At 35.2% G+C, this 12,626-nt stretch overlaps 1 protein-coding gene across 2 annotated transcripts in view; it reads left to right on the top strand.

The window, feature by feature from the left end:
* The window catches only part of Tusp (WD40 superfamily protein Tusp), a 320,891-nt gene that overhangs the window by 250,551 nt on the left and 57,714 nt on the right, over positions 1–12,626 (top strand). For both annotated transcript variants that reach the window (XM_081732680.1, XM_081732675.1), the window contains exons 9-10: positions 572–783; positions 4,375–4,467. In XM_081732680.1, the coding sequence (XP_081588806.1) occupies positions 572–783; positions 4,375–4,467 (305 nt within the window). The remainder of the gene's footprint in view (positions 1–571; positions 784–4,374; positions 4,468–12,626) is intronic.

Genomic DNA, 12,626 nt, shown 5'->3' with positions numbered 1-12,626 from the left:
GCATTGTTTCGTCAGTGTGTAACAGACCTTAATACAGTACGGTTGCCGCTGTTCCTCATTATAACAACTGATTATACTACGTAGAGTTATAATCATAGAACTCCGGCCTATCCAGTTTCTTTGTTCGGCCTGCCCTTCCGCTACATATGGCCGGATACTCGGAAGTCTACTGTATTTTAGATCGAAATGAGCAAGAATTGGCAAAATATAAGAAAGGAAAAGTTGTCTTTAAGCTTAAGGTCCGTGGACGTATTATGAAGAAATTTAAAACTATCCATTTTTACCAATTTTAGATTTGTTCAGCGAAATGTTTTAGAACGAAGAAACTAAGTAATACGTTAGACAATAGCCGTGGAAAATTACTGGCATTTTTTTTTCTGTCGAGACCACTATAATTTAAAACATTCATAATGGAACTTCTTTATAGTAATATCTCCATACTTAAGCGTCTCTTGGTAAAATGAATGTTAGATTTGCTTATTGCTCTGATGCATAGTGTCCATCGCCAAAATTTCTTAAATACTGTATCTTGATTCACTGAGCTAATTAATTGTAGATTGTCTTTCCTCAGAGGTGGGATTATGTCTAGATACAAACGGCGATTCTGGAAAGAGCAGCGGTTCGTCTCCCAACGGCCATGCCACCGACACCTCCGACACAGAGCACGAAGATAGTTGTGCCAGTCCTCGAGTTCAACGACGGAAACGGCGACGCCGAAAATCTCACGGAGAGAGAGCGGAAGGGGATGGCGATGATTTGGCGTATGTGGACACACTTCCAGATGTAAGTATAATATCTAAACAAATGTCTTTGGTCCTTAAAGGATTTCTTCTTGTTTATATAACAGAAAGCGAAATGCTTGTGTTGATTACAGGTAGTTGATAATTAAATGCGTATATTTAATTAAATACAGTATCTGTAAGAGTTGAAAAATACCCTTGAAATAGTAGATATTGGTTTCCTTAATTCTGTTAATAAAATCCTATTAAATTATATTTAAAGAACAGTGTAGACATACTTCATATTCAAATTAAGAAATGCAAATTTTGATGTTAAAAAATAAATAAATAAATGAAGTACGAGTATTTCCTGGAAAACTGTACCAGTGTTTGAAATAGAATTTTGACATTTTTTAATACTTTCCTGTACAATCACCCTGAATATTGAGACAGTACTTGTAGTAGCGTACGATGAACGCATAGATTGATTCGCCATAAACTTCGGTTCTCTTTCACTTCCAGAACCCTTTCCTCCCAAAAAAATTCAACAGTTCCGCGGAAAGGTAAAAATCGCTTACCCCTAGATTCGGGATGGTCGAAAACTTCCACTTGAAAGTTCGAAAGATTTTTATTTACTTTGTTTATGAGTCAGTCAGTCAGTCAGTCATGCAGTGGAGAAAAATAACGATAGCGGATAATAGTCCTTTCCTATGATGATTCCAGCGCATTAGTGCTCTAGAATATTTATCAACGTGTATTGTGGAGTGTTAATCGTGAACTGAGCAAGGAGTGAACTTTTCCGGCCTCAGAAGACATGACTTTCGTTAACTTGTTGGTTACGATCATTGAACGAGTGTCTTTGCGTGTCATTAGTTGGCGTTTAGTCGCAGGTGTTGCATAACACCCATGGTTTGTTTCCAATCAGGATGTATGACAATCAAATATATACATATAAGGAAGAAATTCATCGCATTTCCATGCATAATGATCCAAGAGATATAGTTGGCATTCACGCGTTATTTGTTTCTTGCTAAGTATTCAAGGAATCTATTTTGCCCCCGCACCCGTCCGATTTCGGGACGGACAGTAACATATTCAAGCATTACTATGTGCAGCGCAATCCTCTATGATTCATCCATCATCCATGACGTACAAAATATTTCGTAATAATAGTGGACGCCTAGTTCTCCCTCCGACCGTCTTCCTGTCTGCATTAAACTTTCAGACTCATTGCTGTAGTGTTGATTCATCCATCACGGAATATGACGATGAATTTCATAGAACTACGTGTTTTTTGATTGAGGGATTGAATTACTGATCTAATTCCATCATTGCAAGAGTATCAATTCTTCGATACATTTTCAACATGCCTAGAGCAAGCACGAATACTCTTAGCACGATTCGACTCCTCAAGTGTATGAAGTGGATTTATTTCTTTTACCAAACGGATATTACCATCTAGGTAACTTGTGCCTCCAGGTAACTTACAAAATAATAAAAAAATTAATTCAATGGCCTTTTTCAATAATACTTACGGTATTATTTATTGGTGAATAGAGAAACTATGATATTGCTTGTGTCAGAGACGTGCGTTCGATCATCACTCTTCGTCTAAAATTTTTCTGAAAGGGAAAATGCTCTGAAGTATAAACAAAATGTAAGATTTATATAGAAAGTTGAAGGATTTGTTCTCCAAAAATACTAGTATTCCGTAGCTCCACGGAAGCTTCAGCGAAATTTTGTTTCTTATTTCAGTGCTACGTTCACTCAAATGTATCAAATAACTGTGTGCCCAAATATTTCATGAAGAAAGCTACAGTTGAATCTCGTGTTGATGAAGGGATGCCACCGTGTATTCACTAAAGTGTTTGATTTGTAATTTAAGTAAAATGATTACACTGGAAGACAAAAGAAGAGAGCGTTTCTTCTGTTAGCACTGCATATCATTTGAGTCAGAGTTGTAACATTTAATGCAAGAGAACAGGAACAACACTTTTTTAAAAACTTTTTATTGTTGCTAATGATAACAATTAGATGCAGTTTCAGTTTTAAAAACCGTAAACTTTTAAAGTGAAATCGTTTTGATAGAATTTCAGCATCCTTCTCAGATACATGAGATCAGGGGCGGACCAAGGCAAAATTTTCACCCGGGCAAAATGACTTTTTGGCGCCTCCCTTTGCTAGCCAATATTTTACATTTTATTACAATGATTTTAATATTTTAAACCTATTTTTCAAAAAGAAAAATTAATATTCAAATACATGATGTAGGTATATTTAGTACCTAAAAATATACGTATGAAATCAATTATATTGTTTATTATTATTATTATTATTATTATTATTATTATTTCTGTACCGATATGTATAAACAAAAACAATATCGAAGAGCATTTATTGAATACTACTAATGGTGACGGCTATATTGTAAATTGTTTAGTTATATCAATAACATCAGGAGTCATTCTACCATATATCCGACTATGTAACAATCTATTCTAATAACGTAAAATACCAACAAATACATTCCACATGTGTTGAACTTCCTCTACGTACATCAATATAAACAATCTTTTTTATGTAGGTCCTAGTAGTTGACATCCATAGCATTCACAAAACGTATCTCATGAACTTGTGAATAAGCTGAACACACTTACAAAACTAAAGCTTAATAAGAGGTTTATCAAGTATTACAAATCCTCTAATTTTCGTAAGTTTGATAAGTAAGTAAACTATATCAAAGTCAATTTAGGGAACTTTATGAGAAAGCATTCATATCTCTTTCTTCCATAAAAACAGTAGATCTACCTTAAATGTTAAATAATTTACACAAATTGTTTTGTTAATTTTGCTACCTTTGCCTTCAGGCGTGATAATTAATAGCATAACAAAACTTAAGAAAAACTAAATGAAAAGTTAACTTCCACTATAAGTGAAAATTAGCAACAAATTAAACAGTTTTACATACAATTGTTTTCAGCACCTCACAACAATCACAATATAACCTTCCCAGCTTTTTTGTATGCAGAATCTCTGAGAATAAGATCTGTTTCAATGTGGAACTCAATTGACATTATGTTTCCCCTCCACTACCACTTTAATCACTCAGTGTTTCGTAGATTAAGAGTGTTACTGTAACAACGTCAACAAGTTGATTAGTCGTTATTTCCCGTATTTCACCTTTATACTTCTTTTCAAATACTTTCCACCAAAACTCTTTTAAACTCTGTTTTCTTCGAAATTCAGAAATAATGAAGCAGATGTAACTTGTCAAAATTAGCAACAGTAAATGTGATCATGTTTACAGGGTCAGATAATGTTTCAGTAGAAATCAAGACAACTATCACGAAGACCTTGTTTGTTATTGTCCCTGGATCAAAAGCAGACTTTTTTTCAGACTAATGAAGGTGCTTGCAGTTTTTCTACCTTTGAATACATAACAAAGTGAAAAGTCCTGCGTATTCGTTGCTAGACATTTAGTTTTAAAGAATCTGTTATTGCGTGCTTATATTTTCTCATGTGCTAAACATGGCTAATAGAAATTTTTTCATTAAAATAATAATAAATATTAATAACTTGGTTAATACTGCTATTAGTTTCAGGTAAAATTGTTGATATATATATATGGTGTAATTTGATATTCTTCTCGTTTCAGAATGTCCCTTTAGTTGAAGTGACTTCTAACATTTGGGGTACAAAGTTCAAGATCCACGGCTTAGCGTCATCTCTTCCAGCCAATCTGGGACAGGTAATTAATAAATAATTGAACGTTAGCTGATAGGTTACCACTTGACAACAGTTGATAAAATCAGTTGGCTATTAGATACAAGTGCAAAAATTGTATACACATTATTTGTTATCAGAAGTTGTGCGTTATTTTGGAATATATAATTACTTTTCAGCAGCAGCCAACACTAATTAATCTTGGGAGAATCCAAATATTGCTAGCAGAGAAACTGTATGTGGATACTGTAAAATTCTACTTGTGCAGAAGTTGGTAAAGCAAATTACAGTCCGGAATCGTTTTTCACTACCGGTTTTATTATAAAAATCCTCTGTAAACAGTATTCTACAGAAGTACAATAATTTAAATTTTCTAATATAGGGTAGAAATAGGTGTCCCTTCGACCATGCGGTCTGGGGGAGGATTCCTCAATAGCGACCTACGTTAGGGGGTGTAGGACACACTGCTTCACTGCATGCAGAGAGGGGTTAGAGGTCCTAACAAAACTCCACTCAAGCTAGGCCTGGTTGTGATTAGGAATCTCCCAGTCCTCTACTGCAAGCCAGGAGGAAAAGGAACCGTTAGCTCCACTGCAAGTTAAGAAAGTAGATTTGGTCATTCAAAAGTGATGGCTGTCCATGCAATTGTCTCGGTTAAATAGGCAATGTTCCCCCGTTGTCATGTAACCAATGGTGGGGCTGTTGTCTCCTTCGTCTGCAGCTGTAATACTCTGTAGTAAGGTGCACGTGGTTGTTGTTTGAAAATAGGGTATTTGTATACACAAGCACGTGGGACATTACAATACGTTTAAAATTACACCATACAACATTTTAGAGTAACAATACATACTTAAACATTGTCAATTAAAACACTTAGAGAGTTATTTTAGAAGTAATCTCAAAAGGTAGTTGTTTGTTCCTCTTTATCTTGGTACTAGTTTATAAAGAATACTTTGATTTGTCGAATATGGCTGACTCTACTGTCAACATTTCCAAGACATAAACAATTAAAAAGGGGCAATGCTTAGGCTCTCCAAGGGAGGATTCATTGGTAAGTAGCCAATTTTTTGTTAATTTAAATAATCCTCTCATGCGCCCATATAATTATAATTATAATTAAAAAGGGGGTTTAGTGGAGAATTGTTTACACAGGCAGCAACTATGTACACCTAGATGTTAGCATTTGTAATCGGAAAAGTCGTAAGACGTCCAGTGAATGCTTTCACACTATGAAAAAATATTAAGCAATTAGACTTATTTTATGGTTAGTGACGAGGGCGAAGGTGTTGTGATGTCGTCCATGAATGTACTACTTACAATGACTTTTTTTTTTTTTTTTTTTTTTTTAATTCCACAGCTAATTATGCTTTTGAATAGATTCGTTAGAAAATAGAGAAAACGCAATGTACCTTTTGAGGTTACTGATATCGATAGTTTCTAAACTATGTATCGCGTGAGTGTATTTGAAGATTTTTCCTTTTTCTTTATTTAATCTTAGTCCTTAACGTTTCAGTAATAAATAATTCTTGAAATTTTATCTAATTGTAACTACTTCTGCTCAGATTTCATGACATTTTCGGTTCCGGTTTTGAAAACCAAAACTGGTTTTTCGGTTTTTGAAATCAAACATCTGTTATAAAAATCGAAATTTAATTTCGATTTTGAAATAATAAAATAGTTTCAGAACCCAACAACTGGCGATTTGGTCACTTTCGCATTACAAAATTACTTTCGTGCAAATAAGGATGTTCGAATTAAGAGAAACGGTTTTCCCTTTCTCTCCATTTCTTTAAGATTACCATTCTTGTAGTTTTGGAACCATTCGCTACATAACCAGTGCTCGAAACGAGAAATGTTAAATACTAGCGGTGGGGTAGCTTACATGTTTTGCACATGAATTTTCAAGTGTACAGTCCAGTTAAAAACTTCACATGTACGATCTCACTGTCAAAGGTGCCAGTATTAAAAAAATGGAAAGAGGTGTCGGAGTATATCACACCGGAGTATACGACTCATTTCCAGTACTGTGTAAAATACATTCAGCGCCGTAATAAATCTCTTCGGTGCAGGAAGATATTTTTGGTGCCTCCCCCCCCCCGCAATCAGCGAGTTGACTAAAGTGTAGAAGGGTATTTGTACCCCCCTCCCATTATACGGAGTGCGCCAGAGAAAAAGAAAACCTATATACTGTTTAAGAAGAAAAAAAAAAACGATAGGGGAAGATGGGGTAATAAGAGACAAAATGGCTGGTAGTTTGGTTTGTTATCAGAAAAACCGAAAAAAACCGACAACTTACTGTATCTTTATGTGCACAAGTCTAAAAAAAAGGCAACTTCTTTACCTTCTTTTCTACCTTTCAAAAAGTGTCTATCAAAAACTAAAGTCAGCATTTTTTGTGATTTTTTTTTTATATACAACTTAGTTATAAATGTTTCTGAAAAAATGTTTGCATAAATTTGTAGAGTATTAGTGACACTTCAAAGTGTGATTGTTCCAGTTTTTCTCTGATGAATGAGCCTGCCATAAAATGCGTCTCTCTTATTACACCATTTTTTATTTTGTCTGGCTAATAAGAGAGAGTCGTTTGGTCTTTCTAGGTTCACTAACTGAAGATTAGAATTCCAGTGACCTCCTCATGATGATATTCAGAAAGTGAATAAAGTGTTTATGTTTTACAGTCCTATAATTGTTTTAGGAAATGATCCGTTCATTGTTAAAAGTGCAGAACTTGTAAATATTTAAGAGGCTTTATTCTGTTAAAAAGATAAAATGTTTGGTTTAAAAATTTTTGGTCTAGGCCTGTTTTCTGTTTTAGGACTTAATGTTTCATTCCATTATTGTTAAAAGTTTTCACGCAGGCTATTTTTCATTTTGGTATAACCTATTTAATTTTTTATAGCCTACTGTGTAAGAAGTCACTGTAGCATAAAAAGTTGTTTTGCGATGTAGGCCCTACCTTTTTAATAAAATAGCTTTATATGATTACGTGTAATTTTGTTATTCCTAATGTTCAGAATGAACGAAAAACTTCACAAATTATAAAACGCTGTAATTTGTGTAGTTTGTAATCAAAAGCGACTTTCAAGTAGGACTTTCACTGATTTTAATTTTCACATGTCAATTGACAGAAAAGTCGCCAGAATAAAATCATGTAAAAAGGTAGGGCAATAGAATACATCTTAGGCGTATCCCTTGTTATCCGAGTGTAATAACAAGACACGGCATAAACGAAATCTGGGCCGCGTCTCTTATTACCCCATACGGAATAATAAACAAAACTAGATTTTTTTTTAAAAAAAATCGCAGTTTTCCTGTAATTGGGAAGAAATTAAATAATTTTCTCTTATGTTGCCCAGTGACAAAGTATATATACACACTGAGACTTGAAAACTGTTAAGTTTAAATTACTTTTGACTCTTATTACCCCATCTTTCCCTATATCATATTTCTTAATTACATTTAATTATTGCTCAAACATGTGTTACAAACCTTCAAGTAAGCATATGTTTAAATTAGATGTTCAAAATGTTGCCCGTAGGCGACCAAACACCTAACAGAACGAAGCACGACTTGTTGCTGTAGGCGTTCTTCCCGATCATCGTTTGTGAATATCGCAAATCGTTCCATGCGCCTCAAACTTGTCAACAAGAGTTTGATTGTTAGGTAGGTTGGTGGTTTAGTACCAAACTCCCTCTCAACTGACGTAGCACTTTGATGGAATTCGCAAGCCTGATAAAACACTTCAAAACGTACTTACGCTGCCTGAACGTCAAGCATGCTCCTGCCATTTTCTTATCTCACTAATCGTGCTGACAGTACCGACATCTGTTGAGCGAAAAACCGTACTACACCACAATTTTAACTAAAAACAATTGACAGTAAAGACATCTGTTGAGCGAAAAACGTACTACAACATAATTTTAACTAAAAACAATTGACAGTACCGACATCTGTTGAGCGAAAAACCGTACTACAACACAATTTTAACTAAAAATAATTGACAGTAAAGACATCTGTTGAGCGAAAAAACCGTACTACAACACAATTTTAACTAAAAATAATTGACAGTAAAGACATCTGTTGAGCGAAAAAACCGTACTACAACACAATTTTAACTAAAAATAATTGACAGTAAAGACATCTGTTGAGCGAAAAAACCGTACTACAACACAATTTTAACTAAAAATAATTGACAGTAAAGACATCTGTTGAGCGAAAAAACCGTACTACAACACAATTTTAACTAAAAATAATTGACAGTAAAGACATCTGTTGAGCGAAAAAACCGTACTACAACACAATTTTAACTAAAAATAATTGACAGTAAAGACATCTGTTGAGCGAAAAAACCGTACTACAACACAATTTTAACTAAAAATAATTGACAGTAAAGACATCTGTTGAGCGAAAAAACCGTACTACAACACAATTTTAACTAAAAATAATTGACAGTAAAGACATCTGTTGAGCGAAAAACCGTACTACAACACAATTTTAACTAAAAATAATTGACAGTAAAGACATCTGTTGAGCGAAAAACTGTACTACAACATAATTTTAACTGAAAATAATGCCGACATCTTTTGGGCGAAAAACCATAGTACAACATACTTAAATTTCAGAACAATTGTCAATGCCAGTATCCTGATACATGATGACAAATAGTGTATACATTTATCTGGCGGACTCTTTAGAGTTATTTTGAAGAATAACAGTTGAAACTTGATCCCCTTGTTAGAAACCATAGCAACAGACCCCCTTGGGATCTATTTATATATATGGTTCCCCGATTGATTCTGCGATGCCTTGCTTCCTCGGTTCTCCTAGCTCTCTCCTTCCGAGAACCGTGAATACAAAACAAATCATCCTAGTAGATCTTCAGCAAAGACATTATACTTAAAATATATAATATATCTACTGGTAATTATAAGATATGTTGATAATCAGTTTCACTATCATTTGAGTGACTCCGCATTCAAGGACCCTGACTAAGATATTACAGCTACGCCAGTGATGTAATGCTGATTTTTTAGGTGGGTATACGCTCATCCCTTGTTACACACACACACATATATATATATATATATATATCCGTGTAATGGTGCGTTCTCAGGTTGCGGATCCAGTAGGAGGCCTCTAGATATAGAGGTTAGCTGCGAATATACTGAATAAGCAGTCGCGGACAGACAAGGAGTGGTCCTCCACCTTGAGGGTTTGGGTAAGGCTAACAACCTCATCCTGTAAAAAAAAATACACATGTTCAGAAACATTCGCAGAAGCCTCGGACAAGGACTGATAACTTGGCACGACCTCAGCAAAAGAAAATGGACATGAGATTTGGAACATGGAATATTAGAAGTCTTTATAGGGCAGGCGCGTTAAAATCTGTAAGGAGTGAGTTAGAGAAATACAGGATGGACCTAGTGGGAGTTCAGGAAGTTAGGTGGGAAGAAAATGGATCTGTGCGTTCCGAAAATTTTACGTTCTTTTACGGAGAAGGAAATAAAAATCACCAAATAGGAATAGGGTTTTTCGTTCACAAACGAATTAATATCAGCAATTAAGGGGAATGAATTTATTACTGACAGACTTTCTTTTATTACTCTTAAGGGCCGCTGGTGTGATATTATTGGCATGCTCCAATAAAAGATAAGGATGATGATATAAAAAACAGTTTTTACGAAGAAGTGGAAGTTGGTCAAATATCGCGGGATATTTGACCAACTCCCGCGATATCATATGAAAATTCTATTAGGGGATTTCAATGAGAAGGTAGGACGAGAGGATATTTTCAAACCGATTATAGGGAACGAAAGTCTGCATAAGGAAAGAAAATGACAACGGTTGAGACTAATGAACTTTGCAACATCCAAAAACCTAATCGTGAAGAGTACAAAATTCCCACATAGCGATGTTCATAAATACACTTGGACCTCACCAGACGGAAAAACACAGAGTCAAATTTATCACGTTTTAGTTGATAGAAGAAGACAATCTGGCATAATTGATGCCCGGTCATTTAGAGAGGCTGATTGTGACACTGATCACTACCTGGTAGCAGCGTTAATAAGAGAGAGATTATCGTTGAACAAAGAAAATATTCAATGTTTGAAAACGGAGACATTTAATTTAAAGAAATTAGAAGAGAGCCAGGTAAGAGAGGAATACCAGATTGAAGTTTTGAATAGATTCTCAGCTTTAGTAGATTCGAAGTGCATTAGTGTTGAAGATACTTGGATTGAAATTAGAGATAGCATTAAAATTTCAGCAAAAGAAAAATTGGGACACGCGGAAATACGTAGGAACAAACCATGGTTTGACCAGAAATGCATTAATCTAGCAGAAAAGAGAAAACAGGCAAAATTACGTTGGCTACAAAATCCGAATGAAATAACTGCACAAAATTTCGTAGACATCAGACGGGAAACTTCCAAAACTTTTAGAACAAAGAAACGCGATTTTTGGAAAGCTAAAACTAAGGAACTTGAAGATAATAATAAAAACATACGGGACATGTATAAGGGGATCAACGAATTTAAGAAAGGTTATTAACCTAGTGCTTATATATTAAAGAAAGCAGACGGAACAATTCTCACTGATACGGATAGCATCTTAAATAGATGGAAAGATTTCTTTGACGATTTTCTTAACACGCAGCCAGAAATCAACATGTGTGGAGAAAGAGAGATGCACACCGCAGAACCGTATATTCCAGAAGCCAACCGAATAGAAATAGAAATCGCTATAAAGAAATTAAGGAAACACAAATCTCCGGGTGTAGACGAAATCCCGGCTGAGTAAATTTTAGGCGGGGACGAAAAATTGTGGAACAAGATATACGAACTCATTCTCCTTATCTGGAACAAGGAAGAATTGCCACAAGAGTGGAAAGAATCCGTTATTGTTCCGATTCACAAGAAAGGCGACAAAACTGACCACGAGGCATTTCTCTTCTGTCAACATCCTATAAAATCCTTTCAAACATTCTGTTAGCAAGATTGACCCCATACGCAGATGAAATTATTGGAGATTATCAGTGCGGATTTAGACGAAATCGATCAACTATCGACCAAATATTTACCATTCGACAAATACTCGAAAAGAAGTGGGAATACAATAGCCCGGTACATCAACTATTTATTGGTTTTAGAAAGGTTTACGGCCCGGTTAGGAGAGAAACATTGTACAGCGTCCTTACAGAATTTGGAATACCGAAAAAGCTAATTAGATTAATTAAGGTATGTTTAAATGAATGCAAAAGTAAAGTCCGGGTAGGAAAATTTTTGTCCACGAGCTTTCACGTCGAGAATGGCTTGAAACAAGGAGATGCGTTGTCGCCATTGTTACTCAACTTTGTCCTGGAATATGCTATAAGGAAAATCAAAGATAGCCAACAGGGCCTAGAATTGAACTGTGTTCATCAGGTTAGTGTATGCTGATGATGTAAATTTAATGGGGGGGGGGGGTGATAGGAGAGCAATAGAAAGAAATGCTGAGGTCTTATTAAATGCTTGCAGGGACTTGAGTTTAGAAGTAAATGCAGAGAAAACTAAATACATAGAAGTGTGTCGGGACCGTAATACGGCAAATTATGGATGCATTAAAATATTGAATAATACTTTTGATAAAGTGGATAGTTTCAAATATCTGGGATCAATATTAACAGACGAAAATCATATTCACGAAGAAATTATATGTCGACTAAAAGCAGGGAATTCGTGTTATTATTCAGTTCAAAATCTCTTGTCGTCGCGAATTCTGTCGAGGAATTTGAAGCTTAAAATATATAAAACGATAATCATGCCTGTTGTTCGATATGGTTGCAGAACATGGTCGCTTACTCTGAGGGAAGAACATAGACTGAAAGTATTTGAGAACAAGATCCTGAGGCGAATATTCGGACTCAAGAGAAACGGCAATGGGGAATGGCCGAAACTTCATAACGAGGAAGTCCATAATTTATACAGTTTATCAAACATTGTTAGGATAATCAAGTCTAGGAGGCTCAAGCGGGCAGGTCATGTAGCTAGGATGGAAGAAAGTAGAAACGCTTTTAAAGTCTTGACGGAAGACCAATCGGAAAACGACCATTAGGAAGATCTAGCCGCAGATGGCAGATACATATAAGGTGTTTTATAATTCCTATTACAGCGCTTGAGGTTTAAAAACACACATGAAAACAAG

The sequence above is a fragment of the Thermobia domestica genome, chromosome 1, assembly GCF_964235325.1.
Source record: "Thermobia domestica chromosome 1, izTheDome1.hap1.1, whole genome shotgun sequence".
Classification (NCBI taxonomy): domain Eukaryota; kingdom Metazoa; phylum Arthropoda; class Insecta; order Zygentoma; family Lepismatidae; genus Thermobia; species Thermobia domestica.
Note: the sequence above shows the minus strand (reverse complement) of the source record. Positions and strands in the feature narration are given on the sequence as shown.